The sequence below is a fragment of the Zootoca vivipara genome, chromosome 9, assembly GCF_965207765.1.
Source record: "Zootoca vivipara chromosome 9, rZooViv2.hap1.1, whole genome shotgun sequence".
Classification (NCBI taxonomy): domain Eukaryota; kingdom Metazoa; phylum Chordata; class Lepidosauria; order Squamata; family Lacertidae; genus Zootoca; species Zootoca vivipara.
The window spans coordinates 5,983,313-6,009,092 of NC_142592.1; the positions used below are offsets into that span (position 1 = coordinate 5,983,313).

The following is a 25,780-nucleotide window of genomic DNA, read 5'->3' on the forward strand; positions in this document are numbered from 1 at the left end:
AGGGGAGGAGGGGGAGGGATAGGTGATGGATCAGGACACCCTGGGAACAGTCACAGGGTTGACCCGGGGGAGGGGGGAGGCGGTGACGAGGTACCTCATGGCTTGGGACACCCTGGGGGGACTCCAGGGATGCCCACAACTCCTCCTAAAATATTTCAAATAAATGAAGGGGGACTCTGAAGGTGGACTCTGAGGACCCATAAGCCACAGCAATGTGCGGCAGGACCAGCTAGTGTGTGTGTGTGTGTGTGTGTGTGTGTGTGTGTGTCTACTGCAATGAAAGTCATGGCAAATGCATGCTAACACATGGTGTTCTATGTAGTGCTTCCAAATCACATAAGAAAAATGATAGAAAGATGCAGTTCAACAGCAATCCCTCAGACCCTTGTCCCCAAGCCACTTCCTTCATGAGTCAATTCACAGTCAAGTTACTTGTTCTGATTTTTGGCCTTTCCTGGTATGCCCAGAAGAGTCACAGACCCATCATGACACAGTCTCAGCCTAGCCTCTCCCATTAAGGTATGTTTACATAGCTGAGAGGACTCATGTTGATCATTCTGGAGTCTTAGCCCAAGTTAACAACCCTTGTTTTCACAGGCAGGAAATTCCAGTTAAGTTAATTTTAAATGTTTTATTTCAAACTATCTATCACAGGTCACTCGTGGAACACTTTTAGGGCACACTGCAGTTATGGCACACAGAAGCACCGTATTTTTCGCTCCATAGGACGCACCTGACCATAGGACGCACCTAGTTTTTAGAGGAGGAAAACAAGAATATTTTTTTTTGCTTTCTTGAATTGTCCTAGGCATAGCAGCCAACTCCTAGAGGCCTAGGTGCCTTTGCTCCCCCCCCCCAATTAAATATTTGAGGAAGCTTCTTTTGCAAAGGGGGGAAGCTCCATTTTTTTTAGGATCAGCTCAAAGTTGCGCAGCTTTTTTTGCAAATGGGAAAAGCCCTGTTTTTTTGAGGGGGGGGTCAGCTCAGAGTTGTGCATATTTTTTTGCAAAGGGGGAAAGCTCCATTTTTTAGGATCAGCTCAAAGTTGCTGAGTTTCCTTGCAAAGGGAAAAATCCTGTTTTAATGGGGTTCAACTCACAGTTCTGCAGCTTCTCTAGGAAAGGAAAGGGACCAATTTCTACAGTTTCCAGGCAGATAATCTAATCAGCCAGTCACATGTCTCCCTCTGCAGACAACAATTGAGGCCTAGGCAAGGGGCCGGGAGGGGCAGGGAAGGGAGCTAGCTCCCTTATCTCCCTCCCCGATATCTTGCAATCAGCTGCTGAACAGGTTCCTTTGGTCTCTTTCCCTCTTGTTAGCCATATATATATATATATATATATATATATATATATATATATATATATATATATATATAACGATCTGCCTTTAGCCCCTGGGCAATTCAGCTCCAGGAACCACACATTTGCTCCATAAGACGCACAGACATTTCCTCTTACTTTTTATGAGGAAAAAAGTGTGCCTTATGGAAGGAAAAATACGGTACAGTCATACCTTGGTTTAAGTACGCTTCGGTTTGAGTACTTTCAGTTTAAGTACTCTGCGGACCCATCTGGAATGGATTAATCCACTTTCCATTACTTTCAATGGGAAAGTTCGCTTCAGGTTAAGTACAGACTGCTGGAACCAATTGCGTACTTAAACCGAGGTACTACAGTACTGTACTTTCCTTAACTTCTATAACTGAGAAAAAACCATAGGCCCCATTCAAGCCCTGACTAAACCAGATTTTTTAAAATAATGTACTCCTTTTCTGCCATGAGTTATTTTAAATAATTGACTACAACTTTTAACTGCTTAATTGCAATATATCAAGAGACTCAATGCAATCACTTGTGGAATGAATTTTCACAATGAATTTTTAACATACTACATGTATTACCGGTAAGTGGCTTACCAATGCTAGGATGTCTGTGTTATCAACACAACTGGTGTGTGTGGGTGTGAATGGCCACTGTTTATAGCATAAATATCACCTCCTGTACCATTTCCTTCTGACCTCACTATTGAGGCCCGCCCCCAAATCATATACACAGACATAAACCCTTGCAACCCAGGATAGCATTTCATGCATTTGGTGAGAACTGTAGTCCATGAAAGCTTGTGCCATAATGTATTTGTTAGTTTTTAAGGTGTCACAATACTTATCATTTTGCTGCAAGAGACTGAAGCAACAACCAATCATTATCTTTAAATGAGCTATCAATGACCTGACATTTCATGTCTAAATGCAATGAATGTTCACCTCCAAAGTTGCATTTTCCTTAAATGATTTTGTTCCTCAGAGTCCCAGTATGCTATCAGCAGTGTATATGTTTGTTCTAGGGAAAGGTTCAGTTTTAAAAGGTCACTAATGCCCATTTGTGGACCACGTGTTTTTTATGTGCCAAGTTGATGAAACAGTTCAATAATCTGCAAGCCACTAAGTCTTTCCAGTATTCATTTAGATAAGCGATGGTTCCAGTTCTTGGCATAAATGGCTTGCAGGCTCCCCTCTGAGAAAAGAGTGAGAGGTCGGACTTGTTAATTTTTTTGTTATTCCGTGGTGTTCCTCATGCTGACACTGGCTTGAAGACTGACCTGACCAACCCATTTACCTTGGCAGGTTCATAGAGCAAATGAAGTTTCTAGCCAAGTTCACATTCCAGAGTGAGTATTGGTTCGCTGATGGGAACATGCAGAGGTGAACTAGGCGCATGCCAATAACAAGATAAGAAAAGGGAAAGTATCCTCCTTTCAATGGCAGAATATTGCAAATAATATTGCTTATAGCAGACATAGCCAAACCTGGCCCTCCAGCTGTTTTGGGACTACAATTCCCATAATCCCTGGCCACTGGTCCTGTTAGCTAGGGATGATGGGAATTGTAGTCTCAAAATAGCTGGAGGGCCAGGTATCTCTCCTCTTCCCCACCCTTTGTCTAGTTCAAGCCTAACTCTCTCTCTCTCTTGTAGAGTTCAAAGGGATGAGGGTATTCTAATCCAACCCCCTGCAATGCAGGAATCTTTTGCCCAGGACCCTGAAATTAAGTCTCATGCTCTACCAACTGAGCCATGATGCTGGCCACCAGCTGTCATAATCTCTGACCATTAGCCATGCTGCCTGGGGGTGATGGGAGCTGGAACCCAAATGCATCTGAAGGGCCACAGATCCTCCATCTGTTGCCTGGTTGGTCGGAATGGAGAACAGGACTGTGATTTCTGGGTAATGTTGATAATTCTGGGCTTCCACTTTGCCTGTTTAGTATAGTGCATTCTGGCTCCTTACTCATCTTGGAATTATGTCAAATATTGGTACATATTGAGGGAAATATTGGCAATATAGGCAAATATTGAGGCAGGGGTGTAGCGAGATGCCACGACACCCGGGGCTGCAAATTGCCATGCACCTGGGTGGGTGCGGTGTCGCTACGTAATGACACATGTGTGTTACATAATGTTGCATGCGTCGTTACGTGGCGGGGTATTGCCGCCCCCACGCCTCCAAAGCCGCGCGCCTTGCTCCAGCTACAAATCTCCAGGTAAAAAGCCTGCTCAGCGCGGTGCACCCGCCGCGCTGAGCAGGCTTTTTACCTGAAGTTTGTAGCTGGAGCGAGGCGTGCGGCTTTGGAGGCGCTGATTGCGGGGCACGGCCCCGAGTGACACTCTCTCCAGGACTTACCTCTCACTGAGCTATAATTCCCAACACAAACTAATTTCTCGAGATACTGTGGGGGAAGTCATGTGCTTGAAATGTGTGCATGCAGTCCAAGTCCTTGCTGTGCTTGTCATACTAAATCTGAATTGCCTCGATAGCACAATGACAATCATTCTCTATAAAAGCAGCCATATACTGACTATCTGCATAATCATCCTACAATTACAGAACCAATGTACACTACTACACTTCCCCCAGTAAATCCAGGTGCATGTGTATATGTACTACTATATGTGGCAGGGGTGCCAATCTTTATAGGCCCATGAGCTCATTTGATTTTGGATTGAGTGCCATGGATGCCATCCTTTCTGGTAACCTCTCTTCATTCCCTTTAGTTCAGTACCAACCTCCAACCCCGCAGAGAGATAAAAGCATGCACACACTTTAATTTTCTAAGGGAACTTAGAATTAATATGAGCCGTGAAAAGCACATAGAACTAAAAGAGGAATTGGGGAAATGCCATAATTTCAACTTTTTCCTTCAGCTCGATGTATTTTTCAAGGGAAAAGTATGTAATCATCCACACCACCTCATGACCAAGGGTGCTCCGAGGCTTTGTCAGAAGATTTCAAGGGTGCTTTCGCAGTCACTGGCAACCCCTGGTTTGTGAGGCTGTTTAAGCTCCAGTATGCAGGAAGGTTTTTATGGATATGTTAACTCCTGAATGGCCAGTTTTGTGGTAAATCAAATTTCATTTGGCAGTTTTGTACTGATTTTTATCAATGGTTTTGGAGGCATGAGGGAATTGTATTTAAAATGTTCATATACTTAATGCTTTACATTAGTGTATTTTTTGCTGGAAGATTTGTGTGTTCTAAGCAGGCACACTAAGCCAGCTCTGTCCAGCAGAGGTTTTCCTGCAATCAGTACATTTTGATGCCTTACAATCAAGAGCAGGGGTTCCCAAACTAAGGCCCGGGGGCCGGATGCGGCCCAATCACCTTCTAAATCCGGCCCGCGGATGGTCCAGGAATCAGCATGTTTTTATATGAGTAGAATGTGTCCTTTTATTTCAAATGCATCTCTGGGTTATTTACAGGGCAAAGGAATTCGTTCATATTTTTTCCCCCAAAATATAGTCCGGCCGCCCACATGGTCTTAGGGACAGTGGACCGGCCCCCTGCTGAAAATGTTTGCTGACCCCTGATCAAGAGGCTACTTGTTTGATCACCAAAAGACTTTTGTGCATTCAAAACATGCAGCTAGCAGGCCTAATATACTTTCACAGTTAAAATATACTTGCCCTTAAGTACAGAAGCTTGGACAGAAAGCACCATAAAAATGCAGAACATTAATAAATATCGGGCAGATTTCTTTATTCGCAATACATATTCACAATACAGACTACTTTGTTCCTTATACTTTGATTGTACTACCACAACTTAAGGGCCCCCTTATTCTCAAGGAGTTATGAACACACCATTAAAGTTTTAAACAAACAGCCTTAAACAAAGGAAAAAATAGACGGTTATGTTGCTGGGGAATGAAAATGTGGAAAGGCAACTAGAAGGGGGGAAATCAGATAATGCTGGAAACGATTGTGGGATTTGGCAAAAACAAAGAAGTTTTCAAAAGCTGTGATTAAGTGATTATTATCAGCTCATTTTGGAGTTCTTGTCAGTGGTTCTCCCTAAAATCTAGAGCCAGGATCTGTGGCTGTGGGCTAAAGATGCAGGTATGGGGTTTCCCCCACCAGTGCTTCCGATTACAGGCTCTTTGCTTTTCCTCAAATATGTCAATGGAGTTGAATACTTTAGTCAGCCAGTCTCGCTTGTATATTGATACAAGTTGTAAACCTTATCCTATTGATAAAAGTGCGATAAAAGCAAAGCAAGCCACAAAGATTAAAAGAGGAAGTGCAAGATGCAGTTAACAGAATGAAACCTAGGGAGGAGAAAGAACTGCAGCAGGGAAATGATCAGGGATGGCAAATGATGGGCTAAGGCTCGAAGAGGCTTCTCGGGTCAAGGCAAAGCAGCACTTAGAAAGGGAGCTTCTTGCAACTTCTGGGTAAGATGTTTGATTAGACCCCAGGTCATGGGCGAAAAATACAAAGGTGGACAGGCTCTCTTTTTTTTACAAATAAGGTTGGCAGCCCCAATCAACAGGGGTGGCCCCTGGACTCATCCCTTAGAACCTATTTTCTTAAAACCAAGGTTCTTCCCTGAACTTTGCGAAACAAACCTTCGGGCCCACTCCGTCTCCCACACCCCAAACCAGCCTCATCCCTTTCAGCGGGCACGACTTTCTAAACAAGCCTGACTTGCCCTTCGGATACATCGCCAGGCAGGGACTAAACGTATTTAAACGAACGAACAACAAGCAGCAGCAACTACAATCAGGAGGCTTCCTTCCTCTCTCTCCGAATGAGGTTTGCCCCCACACACCCCAATTTCATTTTTTAAATAAAAAAACTGGCCCTGCTCCTGCTCCTAAAAGCAGCAGTCTGACCAGCGGATATACCAAGCGAGAGGAGCTGCTTCCCGCACCTTTTTTAAAAAACCTTTCTCCCTGGACAAGTTTCGCTGGTCCTTAAAAGGGGATCGCACACACCGAAAAGCCCCGAGATCAACCCGGTCCGAAATCTGTTCTCTCTGAGGAGGAGTCGGAGTCGGTCCCGCAAGCTGCTTCTCACTCACTCACTCACTCATTACTTACTCACTCGGTCCCAACACGCCGAGTCTTTCCTCCGTTGCCTCAATTTTTTTACTCCACTTTCTCTCACAAACATACAATAAATAAATAAATTAAGATTTAAAAAGGCGCCTCGCGCTCCTCGCGCCTCACCTTCTCCGCCTCCTCGCGGCCTCCCGAGGTCGTTTCGCCGCCCAAGCCCAGTAGCAACAGGAGCGGCGGCCAAGGCGGCGGCGCCCTGTTAAACGGTAACCTGAGGTAACTCTCCGCCCTCAGCCGGAGCTCTCCTCCTCCTCCCGGCAGCCCAAAATTAGGCATTACCAACACACACGCACACATTTAAAGGGCGGGCCTTTTTAGGGTTTCTTCACCCCACCCCCGTGGCAGGGGTTGCTGGGACTGGTAGTTCCCGCGTCCGTTCAGGGCGCGAGCGAAGGAGCGGAGCGGCAACTACACGTCCCAGCATGCCTCTCGAGGCGACCTCGGTGGCGCTGGGCCTGAGGTAACCCCCCCTCTCTCTCCGACTCATGCCCGAAATGGCCTGCTAAACTTCTTCTCGGCCGAGGGGCTCAATTTCCCGTTAGCGGAGGGTCTGGGGCTCTTGACGTTGTTCGCAGATGAATCCCGTGAAAAGGTAGACTGACAATGACCCCCCCCCCCCGATTTTGAAAGCCGACCCAGGGGAGAGCCGCGTTTTGTCCACCCATGTCGAGGGGTGGCGTCTGACAAGCTGTACAGGAGTTTCCCTCTCTGCAGAAAAACCTGGGCCCCGTTTTGAAATGGGTGTGAGACTGGGGATCTTGGCAAACCATTCTTGTCGGTTTCAAACTATTCCTGGGATTATTATTATTATTTTTTTGGGGTGTGTGTGTGTGAGCCACGATAAACTGGTATAAAACTGATATCCTTTAATAGCGCAGGTAGAACCTGCCAATGAATATACTCACGTATTTAATACGGTATACATGAGTTAGCTAATTCAGGACTGTTAGACCTGAAATAGTATCTCGCCCTGAGCTGCTCCTTCCCTGTAAATATCATTTCGGGGCATACCATCTCCCGGAGCTGTCCTGGATTGCGGTGCAATTATGGCCTAGCACCATAAACCACCCCACCTGGTAATTATTAGTATGATGTAATAAGTGGCACCTTAACTACCGGTATTGAATCCTAGGCATGTCTATTCTAAAGTAAGTCTTGTTGAGTTTCATGATTAAAGGCAAATATGTGTAGGATTGCAGTCTCCCTATTCTTTTCCTCTTCCCTACCCCCATCATTTCCTTTTGTATCATGCATGTTAGATTGCAGATATGTAGCCAAGGCCTGTGTTCTTTTTAAAAATAGTACCTAGAAATGTTAGGCACTTTCTAAATAATAAAAGCAGCAGTAGTATCTTTTGGTTCAAGGCGCAAGGTACTATTGAAGTGGATGGAACAAAATGAGCCTGAATTAATATTCTTCAGTTTAACTGGGTTGAATATCAGGTTATAAGTTGTCGTTTTTAAAAAAACTCAGTTGCAGCCAACTTACCCATTGAAATCAACAAACTTGGCTAACAGAAGCTCACTGAATTAATTGGTCTGCTTTGAGTATAACTTGGTGGGATACAAACTCAACCCTTGTTCATGTCAGGATTAGAATTGTTTGAGGCTTAGAAAGTGATGGATTAGTAACATTTGGAGTGAATTGATAAAACACTACTAAGAGGGGATCCTTTATCAGCTGCCAGATAACAAGTAATTTTGGATGAGGTTGCCCCATAGTTTTATAGCTGTGAAAAGGAAAAGGGGGTGGGGTTTGGGGAAATACACACATGCATTAAAAATATAAACAACATTTTGTTGTTTAGTCGTTTAGTCGTGTCCGACTCTTCGTGACCCCATGGACCATAGCACGCCATAAACAACATATAGACTATAAACAACATATAGAATTTGTTTTTACTTCAGAGTTTAAATATGATGATGGAATTGTTAATGGGGCATTGAATAAATGCATTAAAATTCCTTTTATTTATATTTGATTTCATTAATACAAAAAACTAGCACCTTTTAAGCTCTACAATCAAACGTGAATGTGTGCCTTGGGGGAAATTTCAAATAAGCTATGTTTGCAGGGTTGCTTCATTGTTTGTGCTGCCCTGGCGTGAGTTGGCCGAGGCACGTCTTTCAGGATTTAGCTTTATCACTGAGCTTTTCTTTTAAGAAGTGTCTTGTGAGTCTTATGCCTCTGACTTTCATTCACTTAGGCTGGCTCTTTTGTTAGAGATCTCAAAAATCCTGCCAGTTCTTAGAAAATGGGAAGAGCTATTAACATTTCAGAATTGCATTTTATTGCATGGCTGCAAGTGTACTCTGTTTAGAATAGAATAGAATACTTTATTGTCATTGTACATAGTACAACGAAATTAAATGCCATCCCATAAAAAACAATATAAAAACATAATTACAGCCACGCACACCCACCCACCCACCTATCACAACTCCCCGGGATCATATTATTTAGTTACAGCATTTAAGATTGTTACACCTCTTGGATAGAAGCTTTTTAAATCTATTTGTTCTTGATTTAATTGTTCTGTATCTCTTGCCCGAAGGCAACGATGCAAAAAGACTATATCCAGGATGAGATGAATCCTGTAGAATATTATTTGCTTTTTTAAGGCAACGGGAGTTGTATAGTTCTTCCAGAGATGGGAGAGAGCCCATCTTTTGGGCTGTGGTTATGACCTTCTGGAGCACTTTCCTATCCATGACTGTGCAGCTGGAAAACCAAGCACAGATACAGTATGTAAGAATGCTCTCTATGGAGCCTTGGTAGAAGGACACCAGCAATACATAACATACTCTACCTAAATAAATAAATAAATAAATAAATAAATAAATAAATAAATAAATGTAGTTTGGCAAAAATTGTACACATTTTTCCTTTAAAAAATAGTTGTGGTATTGGAATTAACACAGGAAATCGTAAAAGACCAGAGTGAACAATAAACTCAGCCAACTCCCTACTTTCCTGGGCCAAGTTATAATACTAGCAGATAAGATTATCATGTTTTATAGTGCTCCTGTTTTTACAGTGCCACAACCATGGCACTGTATAATAATGTATTTCAGGACCTAGTAGTATCTCCTGCTATTGCTGTTTATTGATCCTGGCGAAGGGAGAAGAAATGCCACCAGCGTGTTGAGCAGATGGTTGGTGCATTGTACCATGTATGAATAATACACACACATGAGAATGGAAAATCAACAAAGTGTTTTGTGGTATCTATAGACTTAACAAATTTATTGTGGAATAGACCAGCACTGCTTCCAACTGGAAATAAATCATAGGTGCCACTACAGACAGCTGCTGCTGTATCTGTACTACCTGGGGGCTTGCCTTGCAAAGGGGTATATTCTGTGGCCCATTCTTTCAGGATCTACAGTATATATTAACCAGCTCTGACATCTGTTGAGAGTAGTATACTCAGTGAGCCCAGGGAAGGGCAGGTGGCTGTACCATGCAGGCAAGACATAGTTTGCTGATGTGACTGCACCTCACCTGACACATGGAAAAGGGTTTTGCCTGGCTTGCATGAGGAGCTTCACTCCAGCTTGTCTCATATGTGTACTTGAGGTAATCTGGCAGACTAAGAAGCCAGAACAGGGCATAAGGGTCTTCGGAAAACAAATTATAATAGTGCTACAGTATAAGAAAATATTATATTAGTGTTGTTTAAGACCGTTGAAAAATCTAGCCACGATTTGTATGCCTAACTTCAGAGAAGGATTTGATCATCGTGTGCACACCTTGGAATCAACACTTGTACTTAAAGCCCTCAAAAAGAGTTGTGCTAATGTAACCACCCCTTTTCTCCTACACGAAGGGACTGTTCAGATATGACCCCCCCCCCCAAATCTACCTGTTGTGAGATCAGAAGTAGATTCTAGACTTATGTGCATAACTATGTGAAGAATGTTAATGTCATAAGTGAGATAGCTCTCCGGTGAATATTCACTCCCAATCGCACACAATATTTTGTGAAACAAACTACCAGGTCTCTTCCCAATGCCCTTTTACATTATTAGGTACCTAGGTGCAAAATCACATTTTTTTCAGAAGTAGGCATAATAATTAACTCTTATTTTGTGGGTATGAAAATTGTAGGTCATAAATGTGTGTGGTGTATATACCTTTGAATCACTCCCTCTTCCCAATGAATAAGCTGTGAAAAAGGTAGCACATAAATAATTTGTTGACATTATCTTTATTGAAGCATAGAATTTTAGCTCAGTTCACTGTAGAGTGAAACATGTTTAATTCATGATAATAAGACAGTTTAGGGTTGTAGGGTCATTATGTTGCTGGTGTAGATACAACATCATAAGATACAAACATGACCCGCAATAGAAACAAACCACAAATAAACACGAAGAAACGTTCACTTTTTACAAATCACTCCATTACTACAGAGACCAAATGGCAGTTACTGTAAGTAAATCATCCACAGAGAATTGCTTTACTTTTGGACACAGAAACAGGAGTTTCTGTTTGGAGAGGGGTGGGAAAAAGTTTATCCACAGCTGCTTAGTAGAAAAGGGTTAAATGTCAAGTATTTTTTTTGCCCACAAAACAATAACCGACAGACATATCAAAGAGTAAGAATGAAGGACAATGATGTCTGCTATTAACTTTTTGATTAGGCATTTGTTTGCTTTACTCATAGCATCAGACAGTTATGTAGCCCCCAAATCAGCAGCAAATTGTTATAACAAGTCAATACAGTGCCAACGTATCAAGTTGAATACAAAGAGAACAAACAATGATAACTTAATCATATATGATACAGAGCTGAAATACAGTGCATTTAAATACCTATGTGACGAAGTATGTTAAATATTGTACTTAATATTGTCGTTTCTGACATAAAATATGAAAAGTCTTTTGTGCTTAAATGTATGCTTGTTTTGTTTTTTGTTAAAAACAGAACCAGTTGCTTACTTCCAATACTGCCACTGTAACTGGTATTACAACAGATCACAATTTTTCACAGACACATCAACATTAAAAACATTTACCTATGAGAAAATAAGTCACTTCTCATTAGATCACAGTGCGAAAAAAGTGGTGTAATGCTCTGTCTCGATGGAGGCTTTCAAAATATTCATCAATAAAAAAGTCCTGGCAAACCAGACGGCAGTGCTAGATTGAAAAGAATGGAAAGCGGCACATCACAGGTTGGGAAAGAAAGGAAATGTCTTGTCCTTCACGGGAATCGCCTAAGTGACCTTCGTCTTCTGTTGTAGAAATGCCTGAGCCCATGTTGCCGTGAAAAATTCATCATGTAATTTTGTTTGCGAGTGCTGTTCAATGGAAAGAGGACGGAAGAGAAGAACTTAAGGTCCTTTTGTATATATGTTGGAAAGACCTTTCCAAGCTGCAGGTTGCATTTTTCTATACATCTTGCTTTAAACAATAATTAACATTCATACAAAATTATGTAAAAAACAAACAGACCCCAATCCAAATTAGAAGCATTTTGGACTGCTGCTGCTACTCATGGCATGGAGTGATCTGGAGCCAGCTAGGCTGCCTTAAGTTCTGTTAGTTTCAAGTTGACTATGTGCTCAATTTAAGTCCTGTTGATTTCATTGAGATTTTGACTGCAATCCTGTACATACTTACCTGGCAATTAATCTCAGAGAGTATATAGGATTGTACTAGGCATGCAAAGTTTGGATTGTACCCATGGTGTGTAAATGTGGTTTCATTGCAATTCAGTTTAGGAAGACGGCTTTACATTAATTGAACATTGTGACACAATGTTTCGTTAAGATTCTAGTGCTGTCTTTATTAGTGGTAGGTACATGTGGGTAAGCACCCTGGAGGATAAGCCAAGTTCCTAAAGTGAGCTCTGGATACTAGAAATGCAAAACAGCCTGACTGCTGGAAAATTAAATGTATCGTAGATAAAGAACATCATTAAGCAGAGAATTATTTTGCTTTCATTGTGCTAAACTTGTAATTGTTCAACTCCTGAGAAACACAATCAGGCTCATAAATTTTGGTTTTGCAGCCTTTTGTAGTAATTGGCCTTTGCAGTTACTCTTATTTAAATGAAATCTACTTAGTAGATCTTAGAAACCATAAGATCAGAGCTGGTAGTGTCCACAAAGACTGAAATGCTTCCACACACCCGGTTTAATTCTGTTGCATAGCACCACCCCTATGAAGCAGATACAAATCGCTAACAGGCATTATTGACCTATATGTAAAAGTTAGTTCCCTGGTCTGGTCATGTACCCTTTTGCCTTCTAGATGGTACATAAACACTGCCACATTACTTTCTCCCAAATGAACAAATGACTGATAGTCTATTCTGAAAATGGAAGGGTAAATTCTATGAAATGACAGATGCTGTGAGCAAAACCTCACAGCAGAGATGGATAGTTAGATTTCACCCCTCTCTCCCATTGTGTCCCTGTTGTTTCATGCCATAGAAGGGAGTGTTGCTATCAGTTCAACCTTCCCCTGCCCTAGTTACAGAGAAGCTCGTCATCCATTGCCAGGGATCCCACTGAGTACATTCAGAGAGAGACTGCATGTCCCCAAGTGGGAGGGTGGGGGCCTGTGATCCACAGGCCTTCCTTCCTACATATCAGTTTTGGACCGATTGTGGATTTTGGTGGTGTTTGTAAGTAAAAAATTAACACACTAATGTCAGCCACCCACATATGAGTGAACGGCCCTGAACTGTTACATGACTGCTGTGGCACTTTATTCAGTTACCACAGTCACAGGAATTGCTGCTGGGCTCATGTGTTATGTTTGTTCACTTAAGTACATGCCTGATGATGAATGTGGATGTTTATGTAGACAGAACAAGTAAAAATCTGAACCGGCATTCTTCCAACAGACGCTTCTCAAAAGTTAACATTGCTCATATGTGAGAAATAAATTTGAATGCCAATATCTCAAAGCAAGATAAAAGAACTTAATGAATTGCTGTATTGCCACAGCAGCACATGGAATGTAACCACCTGTGCCAAAACCAGAATTAAAACCCAAACCAAAATGCTTCTTGCCTAATCTACCACAACTTCCTGCTGTTGTTTTAAAATGGCTTTGATCTAGTTCTCATTGAGATGGTAAACTAAAAGTCTATAGCACTTCAGATGATGGGTTCACATGACAACACACTTCCAAACAAAACATTCACTTCTCACTGAAAACTCTTTGTAAGGGAGAAAGCTTCTCTCCTGATCTCAACATACTAGCTTTCTGTGTAGAGAGATCCTTCCCTCATCCCATACTCCAACATTTCTCTGATGAAAATAGGGGCACCCCATTCCATAATGATAATTTTACTATTTATACCCCACACATCCTACTGGGTTTACCCAACCACTCTGGGCAGCTTCCAACATATAAAAAATTAAACATTAAAAAAAAACTTCCCTATACAGGATTTGCTTCAGATGGCCCAGGGCATACCCTCCAAAATTTCTCCAATGAAAAATAGAGACATCCTAAGGAAAAGTGGGACATTCCAGGATCAAATCAGAAAATGGGATGACGTCTCCTAAATCAGGGATGTCCCTGGAAAATAGGGACACTTGAGAAGCATTCAATCATGTGAGCCCCACTGCACTGCTAACTTTGCCCCCTGGATGTATGCAATGAAGATGTGTGCAAGAAGCTGCTCATGTTTAGGCTTAGGACAAGAGGGCAGGCTAAGCAGAATGACTCCACTTTCCAGCCATCCCCTGGATAACAGAAGAATGGGGATTTGGTCCCTTGGAAGTATGTGCTCTGTCACAAACTATACTTCCTATGGAGTGAGCAGCCAGCATGAAATTCTTTAATCTCATGCGACTGATTATTTATTGCTCTTAAAAAATAAAAATGAATTATAGCAGCCCAGTATGTGCTTCTGTGCTTATATTTGTAGATTTGAAACTGTATGGAATGAGCTTCTATGCTGTATTTTGAAACTCTGAAGACTGAAATAAAGGCATTTGACAAGACTCCTGGGTGCATATGTTGATGGACTACAACTGTTAAGGGCACCAGACAAACAACACAGGACAACAGGATTATGCTTTTTACGGGCAGAGAAGTTCACGTTTCCATGTTTGCTGGTGTAAATTAATCTGATCAATGGCAGCTTCAAGCCACAGTATCAGACTTAGCTAAGTGAGCAAAATATTATTTGTAAAAGTATAATGGCTGCACAGATATTGTGGTAATAAGTTTACTTACCTTACTCTAGTGTAAAACCAATGACAGCAAATAATGAAATACAACACAAATTAGAAAATGTATTTCAATGCATGCAGCACTGTGATTAGTCATAAAAGACTGATGAGGTTTAGAGGCAATATAGGATTTTTCATCTCTTTTGAAAATAAAAATTGAACAAATTACTTTCTGATTTAAAAAAATGCTTATTTCATCATTCAAATAATTTTACAAGTATCAATTGTTATAGAAATACAACCACATAGCTGAATGTTCACATAAATAATGAGAAAATTAATATAATGCTGCAATATTTCAACAGTTTCTTTTCTGTGCTGGAGTAGGTATAAACTTTCCTATACATATAGTAATGGCTCTGTGCTTAGGAGATAAAGCAAAGAAAGACAGCTATTGAAATGAATGCAATTTCATACTGCTAAAAGCTAGATTTCATATCTCAAACTTTTAAGAAAAAGCATGGTGATTCTTTGCAACAAAAATTTAAAAAATAATTTGCGCCAAAACCGTGAAATTATCTTAATAATGAAAAGCGTGATATTTATGGAAAGATTAACAACATGCCCATGATGATTCCAATTTTGATAAAGATAATATTTGTAAAAGGAATTATGGGGCTACTTCCAAATTCATGTGCCATTAACATTTGATGGGAGTCACTGAACAAGGAAGGGAGACCAAGTGTCCCATCCTTCAGCTATTAGTAATATTTGACAACTCTGTTTCTTAAGACACTAATAAGGGCTTGACCTCTTCACAAAGAAACGATTATTCAAGATGGACATGCCCAAAAAGAAAGAAAGTGTGTGGTTCCACAGCATAGCAATGCAGGCAGTGAGCTTTGACTAAGGGAGAAGTGACATGCACAGAGAATGCAAAGTTGGTTCCAAGTTTTAGTCTTGGAGATAAAATACAGGAGTGCAGAGAGCAAAAATTATTTCCCAGTAAGGAAGGAAGTATTTATCCTAAAAAGACCCCCTCCCCAGGTCCAAGTGAGTGATTTGCCTAAAAATGTTTCTCCCCCTAACCAAATACTATGCAATCAAGAATGCAATGAATTCTAGGGCTTATAATTTAAGAGACAGAGAGCCAAAGTAGATGTGATAATTGTTCACATCGTTGGTCCTTGATGCCAATGGAATCTTTCCTCCCATCACAAAGAGCTGAAATGGTGTGACAAGTTCTGATCTGGAGCATAATGGGAGCAAAGGTTTACAAGTGCTGTAAACCGCCCTGTGATCTTCAGATGAAGGATGGTAAACAAACTTTTAAGAATAATAAGTAGTTGTAGTAGTAGTAGTAGTTAAAGCTCCTCTCCCTCTCCCTCACCATGCTCCCAGTCAGGCTCCACACCACAATGGCTATTTGTGAATCCAAAAACAACTGCACAAGGCTGAACTGTGTGACAAACATTGGGCTGTCTTTTGACTACACCCCTGCAGGTGCACTCTTCCATTGTCTCCCGAGACAGACAGATGCCAACAACAATAAGTTTACTGTGTCCATTCATTTAAGTGGGGCTACTCTGAGTATGACTAACATCAGGTTTAACCCTCATATCTAGTTTGGGTTATGTGACATGATCTCTTAAAAGATAAAAGTCTCAGAGTTCTTTAGTCCCTGCTGGCATTTTCCTACTGGCATAGATAGGAGGAGCCAACATGGAATGGCCACTGAATGGAGGCAGCAGGGATTAATGAATGACATAATAATAAGGAACTGCAGGTGCCTCTGTAGATCCGTCCCCCCCATGTGCCTATAACCTCAGTTTGCACGGTGCAGTCCTTCCTTTTTGTGGTAGGTGGATCACGTGGCTGGGGTGGATCATGTGGCTGGGGTATATTTCTGGAGCTGGGGTGGTCAATGTGGTACCCTCCAGATGTTGCTGGGCTATTAACACCCATCTGCCCCAGAAAGCATGACCAATGCTCAAGATGAGAGTTGTAGTCCAGCAATGTTTGGCTAAACTTGTCCTATGAAATGGACATGTTTCTGCATCTTGTTCAGGTTCCGGATGCAGAAGGGAGCTGCTCATAACCTAAGGCAGAGCTTTCCAAATTGTGTGTCGCGACACGTTAGTGCGTGTTGGTGGCAGTGTGTTGCACAAACGCTCCCCATGCTCCTCCTGGGGCTGGAAAGGGGTTAGTTTAACCCCTGGTTTGCTAGTAAAACTGAATTTGTGTGTCGCAAAATGATGCATGTCTAAAAAGTGTGCCAACAACATGACAATTTTGGAAAGCTCCAACCTAAGGGTTCTTCCTGAACTCTGCTTGTGCTGGAGACAGGCCCTTAGAATAAGACTGTAGGAAGGCTATAGATGCAGGGCCAAGGAGGACTACCTTTAAGAATTGTGTAGAAGAGGGATTTTTTGCACATGGCAGCTTTCATGCAGAAATAAGAATAGCTGCAGCACCTGGAATTTTTTCTTCTATCCTGCTTTTATAAGTACAGTGGCCCTTTTGCATCTAGTGGCCCTACTTATAGATCAGCTAGCTGATGCTGTATATCCAGTTACGGTAACCATAGGACATTCATTTCCTTAACTCTCTTTAATATATGTTCAGATGCTTCTTCTTCTATTAATTCCCATGGATGACTGCCCTGAAATCTAGTTGGCTCCTTAGGAAGTGCCTTTCCTCATATACAGATAGAATTAAGATTTACAACGAGAATTTTACAGTGCTACGCCAGATGCTATCGTTATTTGATGTAAGATGGTCCACTATTAGAAAAGGGCCATCTTAGTGCCGTTTCCAAATATGAGAGTTTATTAAGACTTTCCAATGGTAGGTAAAAACCAACTTTCTGTTAAACTCATTGTGGAAACTGAGAGGACTGACCTATTTGGTTTTTTTTTCCGCTGTTGCTTTAATGTGCAAAATTATTACATTTTTAATGCTGTTTTTACTTATTCTTTAAAAGCCACTTTGTGAGCCTCTGCAGAAGAAAGTAGCATATATATAGAAAAATCTAAAGTATCTCATAGTAAGAAATATCAATTCCAACTTTAATATGAAAGCTCTATCCTCCCTGCCTCCCCCCATTAATTTTTAAAGATGAAAATCTTGAAAAGTTAGGATTTACCCAAGCTACCTATATTCTACCCCAAAATGCAGTATTTTTAAAATGTATTTGTGTGTATTCTGTATGCATAATCTGCATCAAATGTACTTGGTAAATTAAGAATAAAGCTCTGTTTCCTTTTTCTACTTCAAACTTAGATTTTGATTTTTATGGAGGCAAATTCAGCAAGGTGTGTTTAAAATAACAAAGACAAAAAGCAAAAGGCAGCCAAGCGTGAATCAATACTTAGTGCTGAGGAAAGGCTGTAATTTGGGGTGGGCATGAGTGACATGCAAGTAGGTGCCTTGCAGCAAAGTGTAGAGCAGGACTATCTAGATGCCGTAATCCGAGTTGCTATTGTCATACGGTATTTACTACTTTAAATTAGGGCTGTCCATAGACCAAAGTTGAGGTTTGGAAAGACAGTTTACAGTCTTGCTTTAACAGAGTCAGCCACGGCTGAAGATACAACTAGCAGTTTGAAGCTATTTAATGGCAATAAGATATTTCCTCAAACTAATTCACCATCATTTTAAAAAAGCATCAACACAATGGCTTGGATCCAGATTTTCACAAGTGCTCATTTGCCTCCCCAAAGCTTCCCCAGTGGTTCTGAGAGTCAAGTAGCCCTTCAGAATGAGATGGGATGGGGTGTAAGAAATACTGTAGATGTTCTCTGAATGTGCCGGATAGTGTAGAGCATATTCTCTTTCATTGTCCACTCCACAGCATGCTGCGTGAACATGTGTTGTCCCCCCTTCTGGGTGCTCTGACACCACAGCATGGTAGAAATGTTGGATTCTGCCTGTCTGACATTGATCATAAGGTGACTACGGGAGTAGCTGAGTTTTTGGCAGCAGTGTCTCAAGGAGTAGTTTAATAGGAAGAAATCTCAGATTATATATATACATACACATACAATTAGTATATGTTGTTTACTGTTGCCTCTTTGTATGCATTTTAAATACTTTTGTATGTGATTCTTTTTCTTGCAATTCTGTTTGTAAAATGCCTAATAAAGGTTTGATAGTGATAATGTAAGGGGTCGTAAACAGAGAAAAATCCAGCAGAGGCATCTTGTGCAAATGGGAACTCATGCAAGGCACCTCCATCCGATTTTCTCCAATTCCTTCCTCTCACTGTAATCCTCTGTGCTGCATTCTGTAGAGTCTCCTGATGTCCAGAAGCAGCTTTGGGTTGGGAGGAACTGCAGTAGGGGGAGCATGGGGCAAGTCTAGATCCAAGCCAGTGGCTCTGAACTTTTTAAAATTAGTTGTGCCCACATCCTGTTACTCTCAGTGGGACATAACTTGGGGACTTTAGTCACAACTAACTTTTAGCTGGATTGGGACCACCACCTGACCCAATCATACTATTAGCACTTTTCACAGATAAAGTATATGACAAAAGTGATAATTGCTGAGTAAAATAGTGTACCAATTAATACTTCCACAGCCCTAATTTAAATGCGAATCAAGAAGCCAATAGTTTAACAGCTGAGCAAAAAGGTTTGAGGATATAATCCAAGCTCCATAAACTCTCCATTACTCTTTGAAAGCTTTAAATAAAATAACATTTGAACCTATCTATTGGGAAGGCACACCTCTCTCGGCCAACCACTGTAGCGATGAATCCCAGCCCGTCATGACACTAGAATTTCAGGAACTAAATTGTTAGAGAAAAAGTTGATCATCTTTCTGTGATGCAATAAGCATAAACTGGTTATTCTGATTGTGAGACCATTTTAGCCAGGGGAAGAATCAACAGGACAAAAACATTTTACTTGGTAAGATTGTGGCAGGGAAATGGATGTAGTGCTGTCTGCCCACAGAAACTGCTATAATGAACCCTGTTTCTGAACACCACCTGCTTAATGGGAAAAAGGTGGGGGGTGGTGGTGGTGAATAAGGCATTAGTTGCTAAAGCTGAAGCCCAAGTCTATTGCACAATTCTCCCGCAATGCTAGGGCAACCATGGCTTGAATGAACAAACTTGTGGATTCCCAGAGAAAATATTGTTGCTGTGGTGCTCCTCCTTAAATCTTGCTGCCGCTGTGCTACTTAAGTCATGGTTTGACTTAGCTTCACCTGAGTTTATTCTTTGTCTCTCCCAATCCACAAACAGTAAACCATGAACAAAACCTTGGTTACAACTTGTGGCTAGTCTGAAGCGAGACTAATATACTGTAATGCTAAACCAGGCCATGCCTTAGACCTGAATAATTCAACAGTAGCAGGACTGCAGGAGGAGCACAGTGACTGCAATCTTCAGGAACCCACTGCCTGTTTACACTAAGTCATGGTTTGGCTTAGCGTTACAGGTGAATTGTGTTCATAACTGCAGAAGAACAACATATACTACAGTTCTGTAGTGTGCTTCAAAATGCCATTCAGCTTCACACCTTACTCGCTGAAACACACGCATCCTCTTTCATGGACAATGGGACACAGATATATCAACAATTCAAAAGCAGTTTAAACAGCCTATGTCCCCTTCCTGCATTTTACAACAGTGCCCAGTGCAGCTGACCTCAAATACCCTCTCCTGGAACTAGGAAGCGCTCCTTACTAAACTGAAATGTGCCATGCTGTGGAAAAACCAGCACTTTCCAAGATGAGGGTGGTGGTTGATACGAGACAATGCTTTATACTCACTGAACAACTTCTACGTGGTCCAGAGCCCACTGATCATGGCCTGTGCCATTGTGGCGGGGCTGCCACCAGCGAAGTAGCACTCCCTTCATTCGTGCCTCCCTAAAGGGGCAGACAGAGGAGGAGAGGTTAGAGAGGAGACAAGCAGATGTTTAGCATGCATGGGGGATTATCCCTGAAGAGGCACTGCTTGTGGTCCTTGGACATGACAATACAATTCTCTCGTAGTCTTATCTTTTCTTATCTGTACAGTATATCACAGTCTGTTCCGGGAGAGGCAGAGAAGAAATTTTGAAATGTGTTTGGCAATAAACAACAAACAGGAAACAAGACTCATATGCATTGTTTGAACTACAGTGTGCTTCCAGGCGATTTCAAGATTTATCAAGATTAACAGCGTTCTGAAAAAAAAAATTGAGGGTGGGGTGCATTTATGATACTAGTATGATGCCAAAGTCAGACGGTCCAATCCTATTAATGGATTTTTAGCTACCATGTCACAAAATGTGTTTAATCCTTTCTATACCCATCACATTTTTCTCTGCAAACCTTTCCCCTAGCAACCTTTCAACCCAGTTGATTGGGAAATCCAATCTTGGAACAGGTTGCAATTGTGGCTTCTTATTTGAAGAGGTCCCCAGACCCCTGCACACTGGAGACAAGTAACCAGCTGGGAACCCTCAATTTGCTGCAAAATGTCAAGTCTTAGGCTAAGTTTTATTTACTTGCCATAGAACTAGCAGCAGAGGATTGTCCCCTAGGGCAAGTAGGACACTGCCCCACCAAGCCCAGTCAGTCCCCAGCCAGCTTCCACCTGCCTATCGCCTCACAAGCAGTCTAGCAGGTAGTGCTGGCTGTCAGCTTCCTCCTCAGTCTCAGTATTGCAAGGAGGAGGATGGGGACAAAACCAGAAGTAGGAGGATCTGCCTGCCATTGACTCTGTCTCCACCTTCTCTTTTGGGCTCCCTGCTTTCCACCCCTACCAGTTCGAAAGGGCAGCAGGCTCCACTGAGTACAAGTAACGAAGACCAACATGAAATTGTAACAACATCTCTTGGGGGAAATGACAAATTACTGTATAATATCTCTGGAAAAGTCACGAGTGAATACAGACCACATAATTTTCACTTTTAAACTATATTGGCTCAGAAAATAATAGGTCCTTCTTTCACAGTTCAATCTTTTTTTAAAAAAAGATTTAGTTCTTTAATTAAAAATGCTGGTGTCTCATAAATAACTTTTAACGGTCACATCCATCCCCCTCCAGGGCAAGACCCATTTCACTTTTCAGTGTCTGCCCCACCCACCCTGGTTTTTACTTTAATGTGTGGTTGGGTTTCTTTTGTATGAATTGTCTGCCGTAAGAGACACTAGTAGTATTCCTTGGTACTTACAGTGGTACATTGTAAGACACTCTTTGGGCTTGTATAAAGTCCTTTGGTTGATGTTGTGCAATGACTTGCCATGTAATCCCATTATTTACACTGTACTGGAGCAACACTGCCTTGTCCACCGTATTAGGATCACTTAGATTGGTGTTACAGCTGTCTGTCTGAGAAAGGCTTCCGATTTGCAAAACAAACATTATTTTGCTGTGGGGAAAAACCACGAGAGGAGAGGTTAAAAGAATAGAAATTACTTTACTGCACGATCTAACAGTTAAGAGTATAACTACTAACAATAAAACTGACTCTTACAAGAGTTAATATTCTTTGGGAGGAATTCCCATGTGGTGCCAAGGCAATTTGTCTGACTGAATGCCTCTGTGTTGGAGGTGAGCTCATCTGGCCATAGCACCTTTTGGTCTAGGCCAAATGTGTGGAGGGAACAACAGAACACAACTCATGTTGCAAAACAATCCCTGTAATTTTATTTCCTAAGGTTATTTTCATACCACCTGTGCCCCTAATATCACTGAATGTCATTGTGTTCAACACTAACTTTCTCACACAACTAATTTTTTAAATTTAAGATTCATAACAACACAAAATTACCTTGCTCGGGTCAAATCCAGGGGCTTAGTTACAGCTTGCCTTATCTGGCATCCGTTGAAATACAGAGAATCTCCATGTGCAAAGGGTGCCAGCTGCCCACATCCGTTCCCTATAACCCCACCCTGGATAGTTTCCCAATTTATTTCAGTTACTCTTGCAGATTCAAAATTATCTTTAATATAACTGGGAAGGTCGTGGCTGAAAACAGAGCAGTCATCCCCTGAAAAAGAAATAAATAAAAATTACAATGCTGACAACACTGAGATACTCTGAGAATTTATGTTCATGGTTAAGAAAAGCCTGTGCTTCAGGTGAAGTCCTTGAACTTGGGGCTGAGGGAAAGTGAAATCTCTTGATGCTCTACTTGAAATATTACCCTAGAAGTGCACCAAGCTTTTCCTCTCCCGACACTTAAGAACACTGAAAGTCACTTTTAAGTCTTCAGATACAGGGTCTTTTATTTGTAGACTGATTGAATTATAAACATTCATTGATTTTCAAATAACCTATGTTAAAAATGCCATATATTTTCTTTCCCAGTTTTAGCCCCATATAAAAAATAAATACATTTTTGAAAAGGTGGTAGATAAAGCATCTTATTCCACACATATATTCAAGACTAGCTGCCATAATGCATCATACTTGTCTTGACATCATTCACAGACATAACTTTTTCAGAGCAGAAACACTATTGATAGGACACTGGTTATGTTTGCACATGTTGGGAATACAGATTAAATCATTTACCAAATATGCTCTTTGGTAAATTCACTATCCTTAGTAAATGTTAATACCATATATGGCCTTCAGACAGCCATAGGAGTGCATTGTTCCCACCAGTCCTCTGAATGTGTAGCACCACGTTTGAGGAACCCAGAACTTATTCCTCTGAACAGTACTTGTACAACCAATAATGGGGTGGTGGAAACCCTCATGTTTCTCTCTCTCGTTACTGACGGTATTTGGGCTAAATACCACCCAAACCACACCGAGGGACTTATTACTGTAGTTAACCAATCATTTAAATGGCAGTTCTCACATAGCTATTCTGGTGGTTTGCTAGATTGTCACTGGAAGGCTGGACCCTTGCAGGACTGAATTTTCCCAATTCAAAACTGAAAACAGAAATGGCTTCCATAAGTAGGAACTGCAGGGGTATTTGAGTTTTAGGTACCCTGTCAGTAGCAGATGGCATGAAGGAGCAGTACCCCTCACCTGACAGCAGGTAAGGGGAGGTGTCAGCATGGTGCAAACACATTGGCAGAATTACCAGATTGGTTCCGCTGACCTCCCCAGGTCAGCTGTCAGGAGATCAGGTGAGTGCCGCCTCCCCAGCACACCGTCTGCTACGGCACCCTGTGATTTGTGCAAGCAAGTAAAACATTTTTTTGGAGGGGCTAGGTGGAGCTAGATCTGTGTGAAGTACTATTATTGACAGGTGAAAGATGGTCTCTGTATTCACATTTCCAAACTTTTTAGGCACCAGCCACACATTGCCTAGGAGTCTCAGCAGACTTCCTCTGAAGCATGGTGGATTCCAGACCCTTTTTGCTGTGTAATATTGAGTTAGTTTCGATGGACTAGGTTTAAATAATAATAATAATAAAAAGGAACATGACACCTTGGTATCCTTCATCACAAATGCAAATGGCTCCGGTCGTACAGTATCCATGGCCGCCACAGAGTTTTGGGCAGGATTCTCCAATGTACACATGATCAATTGCCCAGCTTTGCTTTTCTGATTCGTCTCCTTTTTGTATCCACCTGAACTGAGTTGCACTGCAAATAAAATAGCCACCGTGAGCCAGAGAGGAATGGCTGGATTATGATGGGGAGACCAGGGTTCAAACTGTCAGTCAGCTAGAAAGCTCTCTGGGTCACCTTGGGCCAGCCCCTCCCTCCCTCTGCCTCACAGTCTCACAGAGTTGTTGTGAGGATGAAGTGGGGAGAGGGAGAACCATAAAAGCCACACTGAGCTCCTTGGAGGAAAGGTAAGGTATAATCGTAACAAACAATACAGCCTAACACAAAAGATTTTATTGTAATATTGGCACACATTATAGGCATGTTAGACAACGGATAGAGACTACCATGTGTATGCATGCTGCAGCCGCCGCCTTGGGTGCTGTTTTACTGCCTTCTGTGTATTATTACAGTTACAGCCTCTGTTTCAAGGGGCTGTGGAAGATGCAGGGCATTAAAATCACAAACGTTATTTTGTCCAATATATCACAAGTAATGGAGCAGGGTGTCTGCTGAAGGCACTGAACCTCCAAGACATTCTCTTGGAAGCACTATTTATTTTTACTGTGGGGAAATATTTCCCCAATAATATTGATTATGTACCAGAGCGGAGAGAAAATAATGTTTTAAATTGCCTCTTCTTCTACGCCCTCAACCAGTGCCAGCTAAGCAGATGATGTTTTATTGCAATGCAATAAGATGACCTTTCAGTAACCTACCTGGATGAGACATGATCTGGCAGCTGGACAGTTATTCTCTTCCAAGTGGAGCTGTTGACAGAGTTATAGATTGTAGCTTCATGGAACTGAAATGGGGAGCAGCCAACACTATTAGAAGACGATGGAAGACATTGTGTCTGGACAAGCTGCCATGAATCTACCCTGAAAGAAGCAAAGGAAATAATATTGTTACAGCAGCTGAAGAGAATAATAAAAAAAGTCGAGTACCTACTAAAGGTCATGGAAATGGGTGTATTAAAAAAATATTATCCTTAACAATATTCTTCCAAGTAGAGTTATAAACAGACAAAGATTGAAGTCCTGTATTCTGTGCCCAGTCATAGATTTTCTTATCCTAATTCCATTATATAGGAACTTTGTCAGGAGCAGTGGAATAAATCTGGTAAGAACAAGGTCCCTATGTAGACTGGATGTTTTGGTTCAATAAGTTTCACAGGCACATTTATGACTTAAAGCCTGAAGTGTCGAGTGAATTCCTGCAAATTCCACATTTCTAATTCCATAATGGGTAGGGGGCCAAGCTAGTTCCAAGGATCTTCTGATCGCATAGATAATTAATTAAGAAAAGTGGTCTAACAAGATACATCAGATTCCAAAGAAAGCTGCAATGATGAATTTAGGACAGCTTTAGCTACTCATTCTTTCTATATATTTATTGCATTCTTATGATGATGTTTGGATCTTATTTTATTTATTTACGATTCATTTGAATGTTTATGATCCATGCTTTCATACATATATCAAGATGGCATACAACATAAATATACAATAAAACCAATCAACCCGTATCTGAAAAAATGTAATTAAAAAATAATAATAAAACAACAAAAGATACTGGACGGCTCCAAACAGTGATTTTACTGTTTAAGTATATGCTAATCAACTTGTATATTTTGGGCCTCTTGAACTGTGTGTCTGTATATAATTTAAATGTATAATATAAAATGATTTTTAAAAGAATTACTTCAAGTTTTCAAGCCCATTCCACAATAT

General features: G+C 41.3%; 2 protein-coding genes and 1 long non-coding RNA gene across 6 annotated transcripts in view; 1 reads left to right on the top strand and 2 right to left on the bottom strand.

The window, feature by feature from the left end:
* The window catches only part of SLC26A5 (solute carrier family 26 member 5), a 33,643-nt gene extending 26,863 nt beyond the window's left edge, over positions 1–6,780 (bottom strand). The window contains exon 1 of one of the 2 annotated variants that reach the window (XM_035127393.3): positions 6,506–6,780. The gene's annotated coding sequence lies outside the window, so the exon portion shown is untranslated. Of the gene's footprint in view, positions 1–6,376; positions 6,395–6,505 lie in introns of those variants that run through there. The other variant, XM_088652143.1, reaches the window with a different exon arrangement.
* Positions 6,781–6,864: 84 nt separating this feature from the next.
* Positions 6,865–25,780, top strand: part of LOC148684529 (uncharacterized) — a 32,475-nt gene continuing 13,559 nt past the window's right edge. The window contains exon 1 of the long non-coding RNA XR_015945887.1: positions 6,865–6,986. This is a non-coding gene — a long non-coding RNA (uncharacterized LOC148684529). The remainder of the gene's footprint in view (positions 6,987–25,780) is intronic.
* Positions 10,586–25,780, bottom strand: part of RELN (reelin) — a 293,927-nt gene continuing 278,732 nt past the window's right edge. For 2 of the 3 annotated variants that reach the window (XM_035127392.3, XM_035127390.3), the window contains 6 exons: positions 24,767–24,928; positions 23,926–24,083; positions 22,305–22,524; positions 21,705–21,902; positions 20,314–20,412; positions 10,586–11,700 (listed from right to left, as the gene is read on the bottom strand). In XM_035127392.3, the coding sequence (XP_034983283.3) occupies positions 11,604–11,700; positions 20,314–20,412; positions 21,705–21,902; positions 22,305–22,524; positions 23,926–24,083; positions 24,767–24,928 (934 nt within the window). In that variant the 3' untranslated portion in view covers positions 10,586–11,603. Of the gene's footprint in view, positions 11,701–14,506; positions 14,736–20,313; positions 20,413–21,704; positions 21,903–22,304; positions 22,525–23,925; positions 24,084–24,766; positions 24,929–25,780 lie in introns of those variants that run through there. The other variant, XM_088652142.1, reaches the window with a different exon arrangement.